Here is a 21,181-nt window from a genome sequence, read left to right on the forward strand (position 1 = left end):
TTTATTCATTAATTTTACTAATATTATTAATTAATTATAAATTTTCACCAAATAAATCGTAAAATATAAAATAAAAATAGGTGTTTATCTATATAACTCTTATAAATATTAAGAAAAATATCAAACATAAATACTAATGTATTAAACTTGTAATAAATTTATTTGAAAATAAAAGTACGTTTGATAAAAAGAAAGGATGATTATTGTTTTTAGGTTCACCTTTTTTTCCATTAAATATGAGATTATTTTTCCTTTTCGACATTAATCCTTTAATTAAGAGTATGTTAAAAGAGTTTAAGATCAACTCCAAAATGAAATTTGAAATTGGATTGAGCTATGATTTTTTAAATATCGATTTTGATTTGAGATATTGACTAAATTAATTGAGTTGACTTAATTGTATTTAATTATTTAATAAAAAAATTTGATTCTAACAATAATTTTAAATTTAATTTATCAATTTAAATTAGGTATATCGGTTATTTAAATTAAATATTAAAAGAAATTCAATTTTAATTCCTTTGATAATTTAAGTTACTTAAACTTAATTCGAAAAATATCTAAATCAAAATAATTTTTGCATTTAAAGGAATGAAATAGCATGAAAAGGAGAGAACAAAATCCTCAAATATAGTATTGTACTAAATTAAACAATAGTGTAAAACAAAGATAGTAATTAATGTGATAATTGGCTTCTTTTTTTCCTACTATATTTCATAAGATAACAGATAACACGTGAATCATACGTACCAAAACCGAACACTTCATGTGATTTATTGTTGTAACTCAAATGGGAATTATGAAAACCATGTTCTAATTCCCAAACACGTGCACCCAAATTAAAAGGTAAATAGAATTTTCGTTGAGGTGTTGATGGTCCAGGGTTTGACTTTTAACAAAATCTAAATTGAATTTTGAGAGACTATGGAATTACAATTTTGGAAATATTTCTTGATATTTGAAAACATAATTTTTTAAACGCTTAATTTATGATTTAGTCCCTGAAGTATATTATTTTTCTTACATTAGTATCTATTTTTTTTGTCTCAAATTGATACTTAAAATATCAATCACTTTCTAAATTGGTACTTAAAGTATGCTTTCGTTATATTTTTTAGTCCATTTTCTACCGGCGTTAAAAAGAATCTTATAACCAATCACAAAGTACCATGTGGCATCTTTATATAAAAAAAACAAACATATTCTTTTATTAAATGTATATACACATAAAAATATAAATCATAAAATATAGAAAAATACTTTACTTTTTTAAATTATATATTTTTTATAATTTATATGTTTTTAAACTTTTATGAATTTTTATATATTTATTTTATTTTTTATATTTTTAATATACATTTAATGAAATGAAATAATTATTTTTCACATAAAGACGTCATGTGACGCTTTGCGATTGATTATGAAAAAATTTAACATAAAATGGACTAAAAAATATAACTGAAACATACTTTAAGTGTCAAATTGAAAAGTAATTGATATTTTAAGTATCAAATTGGGAGAAAATAAGTTTAAGTATTAAAGTGAGAAAATAGGTATTCTTTAACGGTCAAATCAGTGAATTATGCCTAAAGAAATAATAAAAAAAAGAAAACAACGGTGGAGATTTGTTTCTGAAAACCGAAAGGAATCATGGGCTGTTCTTACTTGATACACACGGAGGAAAGAATATTCCAAATTCCATCACGACGCGTTAAATAGAATTCAACCACTCGCGTCAAAGTCACGTGCAGTCACTCGCATCTTTTTAGTCCTAATAGTTGGCCTCTCCAGCTCTTTTTCTTTTCAGTGTTATTCACTTTTTCTCTATCGTCGAAAGTCTGGTCGTTTCTGGCGTTTCACTGTTTTTCCTTTTAGACAAACGAAAATTAAAAAAAAAAAATAAAGCTGCAAAATTATTAGGGGGAAAATGGGCTTTTCTCTTCTGATCAGATCAAATCAGTCTCAACCGTCTGATTAATCAGTCAAAAAAAGAAAAAAACCTTGTCTTCCTTTATAATCCGCTCTCGGCTTTTCCCTCATTTTCTTCACTGATTATTTTCATTACGGATTTTTTCTTTTCATTTTTTAGCGGCGGATTTTGAATTTTTCCGGTAGGTAAGTCTCCAAAATCGTTTTTTTTTGTAGGAGGATAGACATGAATTTTCTTTTAGCCTCGCTTTAAATTGATTCGCATTGTTGAAAGATCTATGATTCGATTGTAATGACGTAAATTAAATTTGTATTTTTTCAAGTATAATTTCGATTTTTTGGTGAAATTTTAGTATATTTTTCGTTCCCTTTTTTGATTTCTAATTTCATGCTGTGAATGAATATGCAGGGTTTAAAAATGGTTTTGCTGAGAGAACATAGTAAAGCCTTGGCGCTTTAGTCTAGCAACTGCCTTTTTTTTTGTTTCTTTTTTCTTTTTCCAGTAAATGGGCTGCTTTCAATCTAAAGTAACAAGACAATACCCTGGACACGAAGATCCTATTATTCTAGCTTCTCAAACTGCTTGTGAGTTTACAAATCATCACATCTTTTTTTTGGTTCATTGCATTGACCCAATTCTCTGGTTGATTTTATGAGGTGAAACATCAGTTTTTAGAGACTATTTTAGTCAAGAACATGGCTTTGCATTCCATTAAGAAGGAAAATTTCCAAACTCATTATTGGTTTTAGTTTCCTGAAAGATTTGGATTATTTGGGTCAGCTTGGAATAGATTATAAAGTTTGCTAACTTTGCTAAAATTTGACTACTTGATTGGTTTTTTTTGCAGTTAGTGTTAGTGAAGTTGAAGCACTCTTTGAGCTATTCAAGAGCATAAGCAGTTCTGTGATTGATGATGGGCTGATCAACAAGGTACAGTACTGTCTATATGGTTTTCATGTGGTCATGGTTCTCTTTGTTCTTTTTTAAATGCAAAGTTTGATGCCCTTCTATCTCTTCTGCTGTATTTGCAGGAAGAGTTTCAATTAGCACTGTTTCAGAATAGGAAGAAGGAGAACATTTTCGCAAATCGGGTAATACATTTTGTCACTTGATATTGTTGTGGGAACTTCTATTTTACTTCGAGTTTCGACTTGCTTTTGTCTAAATTATGTTGGATGGGCATGTGATGTGCTAGCAATGGGTGACTAGGTTGCATGTTTATCACATTTACATCGGTTTTGAGGGCATGATCATCTATAGGCTGCAGATTTCTTTGCTCATCTCAGTTTCCTTCTGTAAACGTGAATTTTTAATAATCAATATGAAAGTTAGGAATTGGGTATTCTGGCTAACAGTTTAAAGATATGAATTGGTTAATTTATGCAACTTACTAATATATGCAGATTTTTGATTTATTTGACGCAAAGAAGAAGGGAGTCATTGATTTTGGTGACTTTGTTCGAGCACTCAATGTCTTCCATCCAAATGTCTCACAAGAGGACAAGATGAATTGTAAGTAAACAGTTGATATAATGATCTTGAATGCCGGAATCGTGTTAATTTTCCATCTCATTTTTAAGTTGATTGATTTACATTGCAGTTGCGTTTAGACTCTATGACATGGATGGAACGGGTTTTATTGAGCGTAACGAGGTATGTGTGCACTTGCATGTTTGCTATTTATATATAATGCCTAGCAGAACTGGTCTTAAAGAGTACAAATTGCTGCATACCCCCCCATATTCATATTTTGATTCAGTTACATTTGTACATAAACCTCTTGCAGGCAATTTTATTTTCTATGATTTTGGCAGGTCAAGCAAATGGTGATTGCACTGTTATGTGAATCTGAAATGAAGTTAGCTGATGAAACCATTGAGGCAATTCTTGATAAGGTGAGTGCTTGTTGTGGTTTAGTTGCATAAAGTTACCTAGGTTCCTAATTACTTGGAACCGTAGACTATTTCTCGAAATGGATACCTCTAAAGTTAGTGGATTTCATGTGGCTGTTCATTTGAGGTATCTGGTTTACAATAAGAATAAATGAAAGATTCCTCCTACTCTTAATACACCATGTTGTCTTTGGTGGGATTTTACTATGCAACTTTTTACTGACCCATGGCAATTTGCGAGCAGACATTCTTGGATGCGGACATTAATCAGGACGGGAAGATCGATATATCTGAATGGAAAAACTTCGTTTCCCGTAACCCATCACTGTTGAAAATCATGACCCTTCCATACCTCAGGTATGCTTTACCAACAATTTACTCAGTTTATGTAGAAACCCTCAACTCCTCTTGGGAACTCATCCATTATATAATACGAATCATGCAGGGATATAACAACAACATTTCCTAGCTTTGTTTTCCATTCTGAGGTTGATGAGTTTGCCACATGATTGGGGGAAGTATGTGATGGACTTTAGCATGTTGATGTATGCATTAGGTTGAGATACATTGGTTATAAGATTTATGTGAATAAAAATAGGGTAAGATTTTGTTGAGGTTCAAGCTATCAAAGAATGCGAAAGGGATAGCACTGCTAAATATGGATTAGCATTGTTAGTTGATTGTATAGGAGCTGAAACCTTTTTCAGGTTTTCTTTCATTTTTAATTGATTGATTTGTAGGGAGTTAATATCTGTACTGGTTTAAATTTGTGTTAATTAGGGTTGATTGCTCCTATAATGGGTTTAAGACATTAGGTATTACAATTTACATGGCTAGAGGAAACAACTTGGTAATAAATTTTGATAAAATTTATCAATAACAATGAAAATTTGATAAAAATTGATTTAAAATTTGTAGAATATATCTTTTTATAATGTATATATTTTTTGGTTATATATATAAAGACAATTATAGAAGTAATTAAAAATATAATTAAACTCAGTTTTAAAGTACTTATGAAATTTTAACTATTATTCGAATTATCAATTGGGTCTTAACTCGACGAATAAATAGTTTTAATGGATTTTGACTTCTTTATTAAGATTTGTCTCAAACCTACGGAAAGTACACGGCTTCAACTAGCCACTGTCCCCACTTCACACTTCATTAGATTCTCTTGTATCTACCTTAAGATTTCCATCTCTTTCAACTTTCAAAGTTATTATTTTTTAAATCCTAAATCCTAACTTTGGCTCATTCATGACAGCATTTGGTTGAAATGGTTAGGGTGGGTTAGTCTAAATGACAGCATTCTCACACAATATGCTCTGCCGCCTCGGTGGGAAACTAAATTCTTCATCGTAAATAATATTGACTCTCAACAAATGCACTTCACACTTCACAGCTTTTTTTCCGACAATATTGGCCTCTCCTCGACAAGTTACATATATATAATTTGAAATTATAATCACAATTATAATGCACATAAGTTAAAAATTAAAACTTCAACGTTATCGTCATTAGCACTAATTTTATAAAAAAAATTGAGTAAAGTTTTTTGTAAACCAATAATAAAAATATTGTACCTCTCAATAATTTTTTTACTACAGTAACCAACATGTGACAAGCTGATCAGATCACATGCCACGTTTAAAGAATATATAAGTAAATCACACATCCAATGCATGCCCCCCAACCTCTTTATAGGCCAAAAGCTGTCCTCGCCGATTTGTCGTACATATCGCCGGAACCTAAAATATTCTTTTCCCATTTTAACCTTGTCTCTCTCTAAAAATTTCCCTCCATCATCCTTGCTCATTCTCTCTCTTTCTTTTTTTTTTCATTTCGCTAAATAATTAAAAAAAAAGCAATAAAATCCAGAGAGATAAAAAGGAAAAATTATAAAAATAAAAAATAAAAAATGGTTAGCTAGCTATAGCGCTTAGCTCCATTTCTGAAATAGAAAGATTAAAATTTATAACCGAAAAAAAAAAAAAAACCAAGCGAAAACCCTAGATTTTTGGGGGACATAGGGGCCATTTACGTCATTTCACGCTATGAATCGGCGATAACGGTGGCGATTAATATCACCAGCAAATAAGAAGAAGAAGAAGAAGAAGAAGAAGAGGAGAAGAGATATTAATAAGATGTACAGAGGAGAGAGAGCGGCCGGTGGCTCCAAGGGGGAGTTGGGGTCTGTAGATCGGAAACGAATCAACGAGGCGCTTGATAAGCAGTTGGAACGATCGTCACCGTCGACTTCGAGGGCGACCAACGGCAAGGATAAGTCCGCACATTCCCTTCTCGTGGGGAAACATCCACCTGATCATCATCGCGACTCTCGCTCCACTTCTCTATCCAAAGCAAACGCCTCACATGGTATAGTTATTAATCACATCTCCCTCTTTCAATTATTAAATTAGAGCATATTTTTAGAATATTTTTTCGTTTCAATATGAAGAATTGTGTTTTCTGTTATCTTTATTTAAATTCATATCTAGGCTCAGGTCTGAATATTTTGAAGTTGTATTTTTTTTCATGTTTTTACGTTTATTTGATTCTAATGAAATTAAGTTTGCCCAAAGGTTTGAAATGTATGTAATTTGAGCTATTATAAATCAAATTTTGAATTTTATTGTTATTAATATTATTAATGTTTTGAATGAAAAAAATATGAGAAAGCTCAAAGATTGTTCTTGGCATGCTTTTTTTTACGCTAACATTCTTAATTTAGGTTGTCAAAGTGTTTGCTTTGATGAGATTATATGAATATTTGCCAAACCTTATATTTATATGAATAAGATTTCCTCAACATCTGTGTTTATAGCTCTAAAGAGGTGTCTGCATTGAAGGTAGGTTGGTTTTAGCCATATAAACCTCCATGTTTAAGTTTTTAAGATTGTACTTTTTATTGTTTCGTGATTATCCATGCGGTAGATCCTTTGTTTTTGTGAACCATGTTTTCAAAGTGAGGGTCATTTCCTTTTACTTTTTTTGGTGGCATCACTTTCCTATTTCACTTCTTGTTTGACATATGCTGGTGCAAATTTTGATGGTGTTAGTCGCAGATGAATCCGAAACCGACACTGAAGAGTCAGATGTTAGTGGTTCTGATGGGGATGACACTTCCTGGATCTCATGGTTCTGCAACCTACGAGGAAACGAATTCTTTTGTGAAGTTGATGATGACTATATACAAGATGATTTTAACCTTTGTGGTCTAAGCAGCCAAGTTCCTTATTACGATTATGCGCTTGATTTGATTTTGGATATTGAATCTTCTCATGGTAAGCTTACGGTTTGATTTCGGATATTTGAGTGCCGTTCTGTTATAAGTTTCTCAGAATGTTAAACATTAGTGTTGTATGTGTTCTTCGATGCATGATGGATCTAGTTCCATGATCGGCATTTTTCTAATTTGACTGCATTTAAATATTGAAGATGACAAGTTTTTCAAAATTTGTCATCTACCAACATGGTAAGTGTCTATTTCATGTATTTTTGTAATGAGTAATTTCTGTTGGGCTGACATTGGTAGGAGATATGTTTACAGAGGAGCAAAATGAATTAGTTGAATCTGCAGCTGAAATGCTTTACGGTCTGATCCACGCTCGGTTCATATTGACAAGCAAAGGAATGGCTGCTATGGTGAGCAGCTCGCTGTAGTATTCAATGTGATGATTTCATTTTTCACATATTAATATACAAAATATTACAACGATATTTTTGAAACTTTTACAGCTAGACAAGTACAAGAACTATGATTTTGGTAGATGCCCAAGAGTTTACTGCTGTGGCCAACCGTGCCTTCCAGTTGGTCAATCAGATTTCCCTCGGTCAAGCACCGTAAAAATATTCTGCCCTAGATGTGAAGATATCTACTACCCTCGGTCTAAGTATCAAGGCAGTATCCTTTTAGCCTCTGAAATTATTTACTACTTATTGTTGCATGCATGCATGTCAATGTTTATATTTCCAACATTTCTGCCTCGAGCATGTAATAAGTTTACCTTAATTCTATCTAGACATTGACGGAGCCTACTTTGGGACCACATTCCCTCACCTGTTCCTCATGACATACTCGCACCTGAAGCCACTAAAGGCATCACAAATCTATGTTCCAAGAGTATTCGGGTTCAAGCTCCACAACCCATAATACTGGGATTAAAAAAGCTTCCTCATGAGTTTGTATTCCCTAGCTTCTATTTTGGAAGTACCACTCTCAAAAAATCAGGTGTAGTTCGATAGCCTTTCAAGTAATCATGTTTTAGGTCCTTTTTCATATGTTGTAAATGGAATTACCATAAAGCATATGTGCAACCAGCAGGTATTAATTTTCAATTTTATCAGCCTTCCCACTCGGCTTCTTCATCCGAAAATTTTCTTGTTAGAGTAACTATTGAATTGCCTTTTTTAGCTTTTACCTTCCATTGTACTTTTATTGATTCAGTGTCTGCTCTGTGTATTGCCTCGAACACGCGGTATATTGTACCTTTAAGCATTCACTAGTTGATCAATTGTCCCATATATATATTTCACAGATTGTTGCTTTTTGTATCAATTTGCTTGCCTTGGTTTTTTTTTTAAAGATTTCCCCCTGTAAATTGATGATAAACGTTTCTTTTTTGGTTATTGTCTTTGTTCTGCTTTTTCTTTGATATGGTCTCAATGGTCCCCAAATCAATGTGTTGTAATGTGTTCTTTGCGACTATTCCATGGACCATGGTGCAAGCAGTGAATGTATCTGGCAAGTTCTTGATCTGATCAAATGAATCAATTCAATAAATTGATAAGGATTAACTTAATTTAGTACGGACTTGATAAATACTTTATCCAAAAGGAAAATAAGGCTCAAACAATGTAATGAAAATTAGGACCTATCGTTTTCATAAGTAAAGAGGCTGTCATCAACGTTATGTCCCTTTTGTCAAAATGGTGATTAGGTAGCCAATTAAACAATGTCTCCTACTTTATTAGGGTTTAGTCAAATTTAACTTGACTGAATCCTTTGATTGGTTTTTTACACAATAAAGAAGGAAGGGTATTAAACGAGCATTTGATAAAAATTTTAATCATATGAATTATGATAACCAATCGGTTTACTCAAATTAAGGTGTAATGTGTTAAATAAAAGGGGCATTGGCAAATTCAAGATCCTTTTGCTACTAAATCAACACCATTAATTGGTAGACCCGGCGGTATAATCAATTCGATTTTGCTTTTTGTTGACTTTGATTTTTGTTGCTTTTACTATTCGCTTCATATTTATAGATTAAATTGACAAGGAAAGGGAAAATAAAAAGTCAAGCAAATGTGTTAGAATGGAACTCTTTCTTGACTTTTTTCTAACATATAATAACTCAACCCGTATGTTGGCTTGATAATTGGGATATTTATGATTTGGGTTCGAGTCACGTTATTGTTAGTATTTTATTCTCTTATAATTCATAAAAGAAAAATACATATATATATATATATTTTAATTTCATTAAATCCTCCATCTTTATGAACTATGCTGACAAAACTATTTCTTTACTTTAATTAGGCCTTTCAGATGCTAAATTAGTAATTCACTGAGGAAGGTACTTGCTTGGTTCCTTTTACCATTTACCTAACAATCCCATTAATGAAAGGTCAAATTTCTTTTACTGTTCGTAAATTGTGTATTCAGTTCATCTATTTTGGCATTTTATTTCTATCCAAACCAGTAATTATTCCAAATAAAAAGTTAGTGGAAATTTTTCTTAAACAAACAAAAAAATTCACATCCAAAATAAATGAAAAAGTTAACATTCCTTCACCTTCACTTTCATTATGTGGCATGCACATGTTAAAAATTTAAAATATATTTTTATGTTTTTAATAATTTTAAATTTATTTTTATTATTTTTTTAATTTTAAAAAATTGACACAATGCTATATCCACGTGGCAACTCACAAGTATATCATATTAGCAAAGTTAAATAACCTTCAATTTTTTCATCCATTTTTTGAGTTATTTGATAAACAATGCAAATTTAAGAGGTAAATGAGGTGAAAATTTAATTGAAGTGTTAAAATGGAGAAATTATTTTATGGATCCTTCCCATCACATCATCTATGGTCCCTTTCAAATTATTTAAAGACATTTCAACAAATTTTTCTATATTATTGATACATAATTTTAGTTTTTTTTTTAATCCATAACTCTAAATTTTGAATCTTAGATCTTAAACCTCAACCCCAAATCTCAAACCTGAACCCAAACTCCGAACCTCAAACCGAAATTTGAGTTTGAGATTTGGAGTTCAAGATTTAAGATTTAAAATTCAAGGTCAGAGTTCGAGATTTTGAGTTCAAGATAAAAGATTATCAAAATTATGTGTCAATAATATGAAAAATTTTACTAAAATATCATTAAATAATTAGAAAATAAAAGATCTATATAATAATTTATAATTAAAATGAATAATTAAAAAAAAGTGGATTGCTTTCCTGATTAGGAAACCAAGTCGCATATCTTTTAAATTATAGAAGATCTGTTTTTTTAATGATGGACCGACATATCATAGGCACTATTACTTGTATTTGTCCTTGTTGTGGGGGATCAAACATCAAACATCAAATTATGTACTCTTCATAGCAGTGAGACCAGGTCCATGACCATGATTACATTTTATTATACACAAATGACAAAATTACAACACATAAAGCCAATGACTTGAAGAAATTAACTCAACTCCCAAATCCCAAAAGGATTTATTTATTCTTTTTGGGGCTGGAACACACTTTTAATAATGAAATATAAAATTCATACATTAAAAACTGTAACTTTCACATAAAATGGGGTTTTTTAATTTTAATATTGTAAGAATAATTTGATTTTATAATTATAACATCAACCACTTAAAGCGCTTATAAAAAGAAAAGCCAAATTAATTTGACTGAATCAAATAAAATCAGTTGAATTAATTGATTCAATCCAAATTCTTGATTCTCCCACACAGTTGAGTCAGTCGAGTTGAAACGACGTGTTGCTGAAAACATTGCTTATCCTTCTCTTCTGTTCTGTTCGGTTCCTAGGAAGAAAGTCAAACGAGAACTTTCCATCAAACTGCTGTTCTGTTTTTCCAGTTCCATTCAATTCAAACCATTTCCCTCTTTGAAAGGGTTATATTGTCGTTGTCTAATGCTACCTGCTAACGACCAATACTATATTGGTAAAAAAGCTATCCACTCCCTTTCAGTTTTGACATTGAGTAAATTAGTCCTTTTCAAAAAGAAATAGAGCAATTTAATCCTTATTAATTTTAATTATATATAATTTTGATTGATATAATAACAAATTTAGCCATCAAAGTTTACAAATTCTATTAAATTGGCTTGATTTAAAAAATTCAACCCGTAACATTTGTGTAAATGTGTAGAAGTTAAGGCAAATTTTGTTGATTTTTTTTAGAATTGAGGCCAATTTGATAAAATATGTGAACATTGAGAGCTAAATTTATTATTAAACTAATAAAAATTATATACAATTAATGTAAGGCATTAGCACTATGATTAATTGTCCTTAGTTGTTTACTCTTGGATTTTTTTAATAAAAAGGACCAATTTGCTCAATTATGAAATTGAAAGGGACTGAAAAAGTCTTTCTACCTATCAATATTTCATATATTTATTCCAATATATCAAAAGGTCTAGAAGTATAGCAACCCGTTTGAAAAATTGGTATTGATCTACAATCGAATCAAATTAAATTGGATCAGATTTTGGAATCATTGAATTGGGGTTATTTTGTTTTTAATTATTAATATATCCTGAGTCTATTTTAATTTGAAGGGAGAGAAGTAGTAATTAGCAATGCCTTGGAAAATTTTCTCCCTCTTTTTCTATAGTCAAAATTCAGTCTCTGTTTTTTCATTATCTTAATTTCATCCTTTATTATATAAGCAAACGGTTTTGAAGGCAACTTCAAGAGTTTTTTTTCTTTTTGGGTCTTAGAAAATGAAGTGTTTTCCCATCTTCATCAAAGACAAGCCAAAGAACAAAAACAGAGGAACAGGCTCTGTTTTTGAAACAAAGAACCTAGCCAAATCACAAGACTATTCAGATTCCAGTCAAACATCGAAATCATTCCAATCTTCGAAGAGTATCCCAGAATTGTACAAAGAGAAACAGCAAAATTTAAGGGTTTTCTCGTTGGAAGAATTGAGCGATGCGACCAATGGTTTCAATAGGACGTTAAAGATCGGTGAAGGTGGATTTGGGAGTGTTTATAAAGGCACGATTAAACCACTCGGTGGTCGAGGACATCCTTTAGTTGTGGCTATCAAGAAACTCAACACGCACGGTTTACAGGTATTTTTGCTGCTATTTTTTTTATTTATTATTTTCTGGTCTTTCTGAAATCATGCTCTGTTTCTAAGATTGAAACTTGAAAAAGGGTTTGTTTATTGTTTCAATAGGTAAAATTACTGTGGAGCCCCTTTTCTACGCATCAGATTGCATTTTGCCCCTTTAATTAAAAATGAGCAATTTAGTTTAAAGTTTTGTCAATTTGTCAGTTTTTAATTGTATTAATGAATAACATATCTGTGTCGGATAAACACCTAAATCTGAATAACATAGCTGCCATTTAATATTCTCTGCTGAATGGCCTTGTTTTTAGTAGACATACATGAGTTTTTGGCTTTTATGACACATTTTCATGGTACATAGCTGCATTACATTTTCAGATTCTTATGATATTTTTGCTATAATCTGATACAGGGTCATAAGGAATGGCTAGCGGAGGTTCAATTTCTGGGAGTCGTCAACCATGCAAACCTGGTGAAACTTTTAGGGTACTGTTGTGCAGATGGTGAAAGAGGGATTCAAAGGCTGCTGGTCTACGAATTCATGTCGAACCGTAGCTTAGAAGATCATCTTTTCAATAAAACATCCACATTGCTATGGAAAACAAGGTTGGAGATTATGCTTGGAGCAGCTCAAGGACTGGCTTATTTGCATGAAGGATTGGAAGTTAAGGTACTCACAATCTTTTCTTTTATTTGCAATGTGTGTGTGTGCGTGTGTGTGTGTGGAAATAGAGAAAAAAATGCTTCATTGAATGCGTCCTCTGGGTTAATTGTATAGGTTATATATCGAGATTTCAAATCTTCGAACGTGCTCTTGGACGAGAGTTTTAAACCGAAGCTATCGGATTTTGGACTTGCGAGGGAAGGACCTACCGGGGATCGTACTCATGTATCTACAGCTGTAAGAAGATTTATCAGCCATTCAAGAACAGTAAGAACTTTGATGTGTTTTGTTTTGATTTATGGCTGGTTGTTGTTCAAGGTGGTTGGAACGTATGGATATGCAGCCCCAGAATATATCCATACAGGTCATCTCACAATCCAAAGTGATATATGGACTTTCGGGGTCGTACTTTACGAGATCATCACAGGGAGACGAACGGTGGAACGTAACCGACCGACATCCGAGCAAAAGCTTCTTGAATGGGTGAAAAATTTCCCTCCTGATAGTAAACGGTTCAGCATGATCATCGATCCTCGACTTCAGAACGATTATTCTTTCAGTGCAGCTCAAAAGGTTGGACAGTTAGCCAAAAGCTGCCTAAACAAAAATGCCAAGGAAAGACCAACAATGAGTCAAGTTGCGGAACGCTTGAAACAAGCAATACAAGAATCACAAGAGGGAAGCAATGGAGTAAAAAAATCTCATGTTACATCGTCGTCTAGATCAAGTAGGCGAAGATCGAAATAAGATTCGATATAAGCATTATGCTTATATAACTCCACTGTTTAATGAAATCTCCATGTATTTGTGGAGATTCTATCATTTTGGCATATGAGTGTATAACATACGGACTGTATAGTCTTTGCTCTGTTTACATATACATTCTCCTTTCTGGTTTTCTAGCTTATATATTATACATGAAAATTATATATACAAATTTTCTATGCAAGAGCAGCCTCCTTTGTTTTCTCCACATTCTTGTTTCTGATAAACCCAATGTAAAGATTTGTTCCTCGGGAGTCGCTGTCCGGAATTTTCCGACCTCCTTCGGACATGTTTTTCACAAACTCCACTAAGTTCCTCCAATTGTCCCCTTCAAACAACCTTTTGTTCATTCTTAAATAAGTGAAAGCACTCAATCCGCTACCCGAATCTGATCTACTCGTTGCCAAAACTTGTGCATACGCACCACTATCGTACCTCTCTAATGCATTTTCTCCCGCGAGTTCGACTCGTGCAGTCTTTGTCACCATCTTCACTTGCCGAACCAATCCTTCCGGCGAACAATTTGCGTGTTCGGGTTGTTGCGAGTCTCTCATCTCCATGCAGGTGAAATTGAAAACAACTCCGTGCTTGCTAAACATTCGAGCTATCGGGAGGTACCCGTCTCGGTGTCGAGTATTGTAGTACCCTGCTGTTAGTTCAGCAGCATGGGACCTTGTGTTGTAATGCCAGTGAATTCCAGCAACCTTTCCTGATAGTTTGGCTCCAGTTCCTTGAAATGTTCCTTCTGCTGCTGAAAGTAGTCTATCTCCATGATCCAATAGCATACCAGAGTACCACTCTAGGAAGAACTGTCCGTACTCGGTGTTCCATGTGCCGTCCTTTCGGAAAAACCCGGTTTCTTCAGGGAATTGCTTGTAATGACCTGAATCATGTGGTCCACTTTTTCCCCAGTCTTTCTTCCCCGTTGCTGCTGCTGCTGCTTCAAGTGAAGCTCTCATGAACTGTTTCAACATTTAACAACAGTCCAAGTTTGATCATTTGAATTATAGACCATATTTCTAAGTATTTCAATGAAATTCTAAAGTTTAATTACCTTGTCATAACACTGAAACTCCCCAATTCCAGGAAATTTCCATGTTCCATTGCTTTCCGGATAAGATGGGTATCTCAGTTCCCCACAAGGTCCCATCCCCACTTGAATTTCCTGTAAGAAAAGTGCATAAAACATGAGACGCCTGTGGTCCACCATTGAGTGGTATCCTTCTATTCTTATCCCATTTCAATATTTATCGTGATTAAAGATGTAACAAATACCGCGAGAGTAAATGACTTACCACAATAACTCGTCCCAAGTAATCTCTGAACCTCTCACGGAAGCTCCTCATGTAATCGGTGTAAGCCTGAATAGGTGTTCGTCCTCTAAGAACCGGCATGGAATCACATCCCAATGAAATGTACTCAGGGTTCCTCCGCCCTGACCAATCAGTGTACACAAGGTCCGGGTTCTTACTTATTTCTTCAAGCACCCATGGCGGTAATGGGATACTAAACATATTCAAAACATTAAGAAACGTTAGTTTAATGTTTTCCAAAAGCATAACAGAATCATATTTGTATATAAACAGTACCTGCAAGAGTCACCGACATTGCCACCACACTGGTGAAAAGACATGACAACTTGAAGTTTCAAACCATGTTTTTCAACCATTTGTACAAGCTCAAAATACCCATCCCAATTATACTTCAAAGGTCCATCTTTTTCCACCAAGCCCCACCAAGCATCCACCATAACTCCTTCCACGCCGGCACTCTTTAACGCCATTAAACTAGCATTCATCGCTTTCGGCTTGTTTAAGTTACCACCGTGCGTCACCGTGTCGAGCGGTAACATCACGTAAACAGGCACCTTGCTGTTGTTTTCAGTGTGGGAAATCGTTAAACTGTGTAGTTTCTCTTGTTTCTCGGAGATTTTCTCATGCGAAACTTGTTGCATCCACATTGAATATTTTGGTCGCAAACGGCACGAGGGCTTTATTTGAGCAAAGGAAACGGTGGCTAAGAAATGATCATCGGAGGTTTTAAAGCTTTTGGTTTCTTTTGGATTGATGAAGGAAGTAGAAGACCGTAATGTTAAGGCCATGTTTTTTTTATTTTTATTTTATTTTTGTGTGTGTTTGCAGAGGAATGGAGGAGAAGATGTGAGAATAAATGAAGATGGGTTAGGTTTCATTTATAGAAAATAAATGAAACCTTAGGTTTAGATTTTGAAGGAGGCAAAAAAGGTGGGCTCAGATTTAAAAGGGCAAAAAGAACTCAAAAAAAAGTGCAATAGTTGAAAACTAGTCAGCTCAACATTTCAAGGTCATATTATAATATTTTATCTATTTACTGGTTTTTTTTTAAGCTCTCGATTTTATTACTTATTTGGGTATTTCAGTCACCATTGAAGCTCAAGCTCTCGGTCAGAGTTGTGAAATATCTTCCAGTAGGGATATTTATTTTCAACTCACATGGTAATTGGACAAAGTCATAGTCACCCGTTGTTTAAATAAATATTTATGTTAATTCTTTATAATTTTTTAACTTTTAAATACCATACGTAAACTTTAGTTTTTATTTTTAATTTTGTAATTAAATAAAAACTAAATCAATAAATATATATATAACATAAACATATAATAAGAATTATATATGGAGAGTGTCGAAATAAAGTAAAGTGAGATAGCTTTTTATGTAGTGTGCTGCATATTCGATTTCTGTGGCTGACAAGTTATTAGGATTTTCCAATATTTATTGGCTTTGCTAGGTTTTGGATAAGAATTTTTTTATTATTTATAAAATGGCAATGGCATTAAAATAATTTTACAACAAAGTAATTACAAAACTAGATTAACACCACCATAATTTTACTTATTACCTATTAGGGCATAGCTGCGTGCAACCATGCACTTGCATACCCTAATAATCGAAAACTTACACCAAAAGATTACCATGACAACGGTTGAGAACTAAGTGAAAAAAGAACCCAAAACAGAAGAAAATTGGGAGAGAAGGAGACGAGAGAGAGAGAGAGAACAAAATTGGAGCCTATTTTGAATTGCCCCAAAACATGTGGATACGATTAATTCTATGCTTATTGGTTGGATTTATGTTTTTTGCATTGATTTATTCAAAGTTTGACACTGATTTATTATGAAATGTTTAATCAAATTGGTTGGCTCCATCACAAATGTTAACCTCTTATTTTCTTGCAAAAGGATAGGATCAACAATTTGTCCATGTCATTCATGCGTTGGATTTGCTCCCTTATTTTTCTCAAAACAAGTTGTTTCAGACGCCAATCTTTTCAGTGAATTTTACATTATTTATGGTGTACCATAATTTTATTTATCAACAATTTCTATACCTATATCTCACATTTTTAGATTTTGGATTGATTTCACTCAAACTAATGGTTAATATTGTTAAATTCAATTTTTTCGTGATTTTATTAATATAATAAATATAGTATTAATTGTAAATTTGTTTAATTTTACATTTAATGTGATTTAATTTAAGTTTTAGGGTTGATTTAATAAAAATTAATTGCTAATATTATTAGTGTTATACTCCTATTCTAGCTTCGACACGTGGTAATACAAAGAGTGGCTTATCAAACACTTGCGGATGGCCCTCCACCATGTATCCTTGTTGGTGACCATTCAACTGGGTTTTTTGTGACCAACTACCTACTTATTGTACACCACCCGCTTTTATCCTCTTATGAGAGATCACTGAAGGACCACTAAAGCAAAATAACCTCGTTCAATCTCAATAAGGAGAATCTCAGAGCAAGACCATACGTTACTATGCTTGACGACAACTGACATGTAACGGACTTGCCACTTAGTCGACCACACAAGCAGCCTACCATCTGTATCATCAATGGCATGGCATTATTAGATAAGGGGATCTCCCTTATATATATCCCGACATGCGGGATAACAGGGATCATTCTTTTCCTCAAGCATTCTGCTTGATAATCGAGCATTCTCTAGTTTTCTCTTCTTCTTTCTATTCCTCTTTCCCCTTCTTCCTTATTTCTTGCCTTCAGCTCTCAGCCTGTCATAGGTGAACCGACTCAATAGTCATCATCAATTTCTCCTTCTTGTTAATTCCTTGTATCAACAATTAATTAGTTATAATTTTAAAAAAAAACTCAAAAACCCGAATTAAGAACAAAAAAAATACCATTACTTTCAAGTACCAAACGTATAATTTTTAGCAAATACAAGTATCATATTGAATCAAAAATTAATACAAGCAATATGTTTAAGAAAAATGTGAAAATACCTAATGTATTAAGTTTTTTTTAATCTCAATAAAAACTGGACTTGGAACTTGATCATATGCTGTAATTGCATCAGATTTAGAAACAGATGTTAATTGATTTGGGTTAGAAATTAGGAGGGGAAAAGCAATGCAGGCAATTAGTTGGTGGTAAAGAAGAAATAATGAAATTGGATACAGGAAATTGAGGTGACAAAGGTGTCATTATCTAAATGGGAATAATACATTCAGACTATGATGTACCCCATGACATGGATCGCCTGGTGCTTATATTCAGGTGAGGATTGCAGAGCTTAGCCATTCACTTTTTCTCATTTTTCCTTTTCACCTCTACATATACTATATTTTTTTGTGGACTAAATTAGATCTTTCTCTTACCAACAAACAATTATCAAGTGGGGAATGGAAAATACTTTCTGTAAATTTAAGGAAAATATTTCAGGGTACATCGAGCTGGTATTAATCCATATGCATATAATTTTTGAGTTTACACAGTGACCATCTCTCCCCTACAAAACATTTTTTAAGTAATGACATTGATTTTTTCTAATTCAAAATATGTGGGTTTCAATGGAGAGATCAAAGACAGCATTCACGAATAGAAATTAGACATTTTTTTTTGTTGAGAGGAGGTTGACTTTGTTTAAAGTGTTCAAAGTACCATTCAATTGGAGCCGACAGATCTTTTAATAAATTAATATTGTTTTTAGTTTAAATTTTATTTTTTTATTTTACAAATAGCTTTAATGTCTAAGTTAATTTAGAGGGGCGGTAAATTTAACAGAACGAAAACTCCTCATTAGAAAAAAAAATGCATGGTTATCATTGTGAACTTGATAGAGTCTAGGCTCATGCCTTGGCACTTGATGGGTTCAACTATGTTACCATTTAAGAGTATATGTTCAAACCCTATCAAGCATGGATGTTCACATCTCCTAGATAGATAGTTGTGCACCATACATGATTGAATTTGACAAGTTACTATCATTTTGTCAAACCTACAGCCAGAAGACACTTGAGCTCTCAACAAAATTGGAAGTTAAAATCTTAATTGAAGATAATATTCGATCTATTGAGAAATTTATTAATTTTAAACAAATAATACTTTAAAAAATTCTCTAAAAATAATCCAACTCCCTAGAGAAGAAAAATTATCCAAGTTCTATTGGTGGATGATACTAGTCTTCAATCTCTCCCCGTTAAAACCCACACATTTATTAGTTGAAAGGGATTAATTTTCATTGGTAGATATATAACTCAATCTAGTTTTCAATTTCCTATACCTGCGGTGTTTCGCAACAAGACGACCCCAATCTGCCTAATGTTTTCATTTTTCAACAGTTCCAAATTTCAAGCAGCCCCATTTGTCACAATCAATACAAACAAGGTCCCCTCTCACATATTTCCCATTACCATTTGCTTGTGGTTCTCCATTGCTAAGACGTTTCCATTTCCAATCCCCACAAAAATAAATAAATAAATAAGAAAAGTAAAACCCCTCACCGCCCTTTCATTTCCATGGCCAATCTAGTAATATTGAATGCAAAAAAAGAAGTGCAAATGATTAAATTAAATAAACAAGTTTATCCATGGTGGATATTGGATAAGTTTGCTGTGAAAATATGGTAAGCAGACAATATTATCATAATAGAAAAGTAGAAACATATTATATTATTTCTGATAAGAACAGAGTTGCTGTCATAAACAATTTTCCAAAACAAAAACAAAAAGTTTTGGGTTTTAAAAATTTATAATAATGTAAATACGTAAAACGTCGGTTGAGTGTTAATTCAATTAATATAGGCATTACTTTGAATATAGGAGAATATAGGGTTGAATGCACTGAAGCGTATTTTTCTCCTATTTTTGAATTAAAAAGGGATTATGAATCATTTTTAAATATTATTTTAAAAAGAACAAATATAATAAAAAACAGTGGAGAAATTATTTAAAAAAGTACATAAAATATTTGGGTTTTAATATTTTTTTACCTTCGATTAAAGGAATTGGATTAGAGTGAAGAAGCATTTTCTTTTAAAAATATTTGATTCAACCCTTGATAAGATATCTTCCACTAACATTGATAATGGCTGCTTGGGGGACACTTTTCCTTCACAATAGAGGGCCCTGAATTAGTTTTTTTTTTAAATATGATACAGAATCTTAATTCAAAGTTTTCTGTCCCTGTTATTTTCACAGGTCAATTTCCAAACCAGTTATTATAAAATTTGTTAATTTAAAGATATTTGTATTTTGAAGTTTGCTTGGATTTTCGAAAAATATGCGTGTCGAAACCATTTTTTTAAAAGGGGAATCGACTTTGGTTTTGAAAATAAAAATTAAAATGAGAGTCGCCACCGATCTTTATTAGGTGAGATCGGATCACCTTGCTTTAATAAAACGTTTTAGTTTATTAAAACGGTGTTTTGGTCTACGAAATTTGAGAAAACGGGTTCGGGAGTCGGTTACGTACGAGGAAGGATTAGCACCCTCGTAACGCCCAAAATTGGTACCTAATTGATTAATTAATGTCTTAAATATCGAAAATTAAAAATCGAGAATTTTTTTTTTAAAAAAAATACGATCCTTTTCATTGATGTGGATTAAAACACTTGAATTAGCTCAAAACGATTGTTAAAGATTTCCTTATCTCGAGATATTGGAGTATCACATCCCGTAAGTTAAGACACAATACTATGAACTCCCGAGCACAAGGTCGTCTTTACTTTTAATTGGAATTCCATGTATTTTAAAAAAATCAAAAGGATATTTAGCTATCTAGAATCAACGAGAAAATCGAAACCCCGTAAGTTAGGGCACAATTCCTCGATGTTTCAAAACGCGAAACATTGCCTTATTTTGAAACTTTTGCTTTGGAATAATACCGAATCTGATATTTAAACAACGTTGATTATTTGTTTGGATTAAAAAAAAACGATTTATTGGATAAATGCATCGAGGCTTGATTCGTGAGGCGATGATATGAAATAAGATAACAATGAGCATGAAACAAATATACATGGATACAACATTACACGAATGAATAACAGTAATATCAAGTAAACAAATTAAAATAAACATCACAGCAATACATCATTTAAATAATAACATCGACAAATAACCAATGAATTTAATAATATATAACAATCTTTAAAAATAAGGAAGATATAAAGTAAATTAAAACAAATAAAAATGTAAACAAACTTTAGAATGATAATAAATGAATTTAAAATAAATAATGTAGAAAGGAATTTTAAAATCCGTAATATACGAGGCAAATTAAAAAGATGATATATATGAATAA

The 21,181-nt window shown here is 32.5% G+C and overlaps 4 protein-coding genes across 12 annotated transcripts; 3 read left to right on the forward strand and 1 right to left on the reverse strand.

The window, feature by feature from the left end:
- Window positions 1–1,798: 1,798 nt before the first annotated feature.
- On the forward strand, window positions 1,799–4,570 carry LOC107922853 (calcineurin B-like protein 1). 2 transcript variants are annotated; one of them, XM_016853051.2, is made up of 9 exons: window positions 1,799–2,115; window positions 2,339–2,514; window positions 2,778–2,860; window positions 2,962–3,021; window positions 3,334–3,442; window positions 3,531–3,583; window positions 3,745–3,825; window positions 4,067–4,179; window positions 4,268–4,570. In XM_016853051.2, the coding sequence occupies exons 2-9, from the start codon at window positions 2,436–2,438 to the stop codon at window positions 4,329–4,331; spliced, it is 642 nt and encodes a 213-aa protein (XP_016708540.1). In that variant the 5' UTR covers window positions 1,799–2,115; window positions 2,339–2,435; the 3' UTR covers window positions 4,332–4,570. The 2 variants fall into 2 exon arrangements, with proteins under 2 accessions (XP_016708540.1, XP_016708541.1); XM_016853052.2 differs by having other exon boundaries at window positions 1,805–2,111.
- A 945-nt stretch (window positions 4,571–5,515) lies between these two features.
- LOC107924805 (casein kinase II subunit beta-2) lies at window positions 5,516–8,383 on the forward strand. Of its 7 annotated transcripts, none has more exons than XM_041080538.1 (5): window positions 5,516–6,201; window positions 6,891–7,109; window positions 7,376–7,470; window positions 7,564–7,726; window positions 7,848–8,383. In XM_041080538.1, the coding sequence occupies exons 1-5, from the start codon at window positions 5,970–5,972 to the stop codon at window positions 7,976–7,978; spliced, it is 840 nt and encodes a 279-aa protein (XP_040936472.1). In that variant the 5' UTR covers window positions 5,516–5,969; the 3' UTR covers window positions 7,979–8,383. The 7 variants fall into 7 exon arrangements, with proteins under 7 accessions (XP_040936472.1, XP_016710890.1, XP_016710891.1 ...); XM_016855401.2 differs by having other exon boundaries at window positions 5,519–6,201; window positions 6,885–7,109; window positions 7,361–7,470; window positions 7,564–7,729; XM_016855402.2 differs by having other exon boundaries at window positions 5,521–6,201; window positions 6,885–7,109; window positions 7,361–7,470.
- Window positions 8,384–11,579: 3,196 nt separating this feature from the next.
- On the forward strand, window positions 11,580–13,771 carry LOC107922747 (probable serine/threonine-protein kinase PBL19). Of its 2 annotated transcripts, XM_016852903.2 has the most exons (4): window positions 11,582–12,159; window positions 12,571–12,828; window positions 12,937–13,059; window positions 13,141–13,771. In XM_016852903.2, the coding sequence occupies exons 1-4, from the start codon at window positions 11,806–11,808 to the stop codon at window positions 13,567–13,569; spliced, it is 1,164 nt and encodes a 387-aa protein (XP_016708392.2). In that variant the 5' UTR covers window positions 11,582–11,805; the 3' UTR covers window positions 13,570–13,771. The 2 variants fall into 2 exon arrangements, with proteins under 2 accessions (XP_016708391.2, XP_016708392.2); XM_016852902.2 differs by having other exon boundaries at window positions 11,580–12,159; window positions 12,937–13,771.
- On the reverse strand, window positions 13,511–15,870 carry LOC107922746 (beta-amylase 3, chloroplastic). Its single transcript, XM_016852901.2, has 4 exons — window positions 15,177–15,870; window positions 14,883–15,093; window positions 14,642–14,752; window positions 13,511–14,549 (listed from the first exon to the last, which is right to left on the reverse strand). The coding sequence occupies exons 1-4, from the start codon at window positions 15,686–15,688 to the stop codon at window positions 13,764–13,766; spliced, it is 1,620 nt and encodes a 539-aa protein (XP_016708390.2). The 5' UTR covers window positions 15,689–15,870; the 3' UTR covers window positions 13,511–13,763.
- Between the last annotated feature and the right edge of the window lie 5,311 nt (window positions 15,871–21,181).

The sequence above is a fragment of the Gossypium hirsutum genome, chromosome A11, assembly GCF_007990345.1.
Source record: "Gossypium hirsutum isolate 1008001.06 chromosome A11, Gossypium_hirsutum_v2.1, whole genome shotgun sequence".
NCBI lineage: Eukaryota > Viridiplantae > Streptophyta > Magnoliopsida > Malvales > Malvaceae > Gossypium > Gossypium hirsutum.

Coding starts and splice junctions, on each gene's coding strand:
- LOC107922853 (XM_016853051.2), top strand. CDS start 2,436: ATGGGCTGCTTTCAATCTAAAGTAACAAGACAATACCCTGGACACGAA. Junction 3,584..3,744: donor GTTTTATTGAGCGTAACGAG/GTATGTGTGCAC, acceptor TGATTTTGGCAG/GTCAAGCAAATGGTGATTGC. Junction 3,826..4,066: donor TTGAGGCAATTCTTGATAAG/GTGAGTGCTTGT, acceptor ATTTGCGAGCAG/ACATTCTTGGATGCGGACAT.
- LOC107924805 (XM_016855401.2), top strand. CDS start 5,970: ATGTACAGAGGAGAGAGAGCGGCCGGTGGCTCCAAGGGGGAGTTGGGG. Junction 6,202..6,884: donor CAAAGCAAACGCCTCACATG/GTATAGTTATTA, acceptor TGATGGTGTTAG/TCGCAGATGAATCCGAAACC. Junction 7,730..7,847: donor TCGGTCTAAGTATCAAGGCA/GTATCCTTTTAG, acceptor AATTCTATCTAG/ACATTGACGGAGCCTACTTT.
- LOC107922747 (XM_016852902.2), top strand. CDS start 11,806: ATGAAGTGTTTTCCCATCTTCATCAAAGACAAGCCAAAGAACAAAAAC. Junction 12,160..12,570: donor TCAACACGCACGGTTTACAG/GTATTTTTGCTG, acceptor AATCTGATACAG/GGTCATAAGGAATGGCTAGC. Junction 12,829..12,936: donor ATGAAGGATTGGAAGTTAAG/GTACTCACAATC, acceptor TTAATTGTATAG/GTTATATATCGAGATTTCAA.
- LOC107922746 (XM_016852901.2), bottom strand. CDS start 15,688: ATGGCCTTAACATTACGGTCTTCTACTTCCTTCATCAATCCAAAAGAA. Junction 15,094..15,176: donor AATGTCGGTGACTCTTGCAG/GTACTGTTTATA, acceptor GAATATGTTTAG/TATCCCATTACCGCCATGGG. Junction 14,550..14,641: donor AGTTTCAGTGTTATGACAAG/GTAATTAAACTT, acceptor ATGTTGAAACAG/TTCATGAGAGCTTCACTTGA.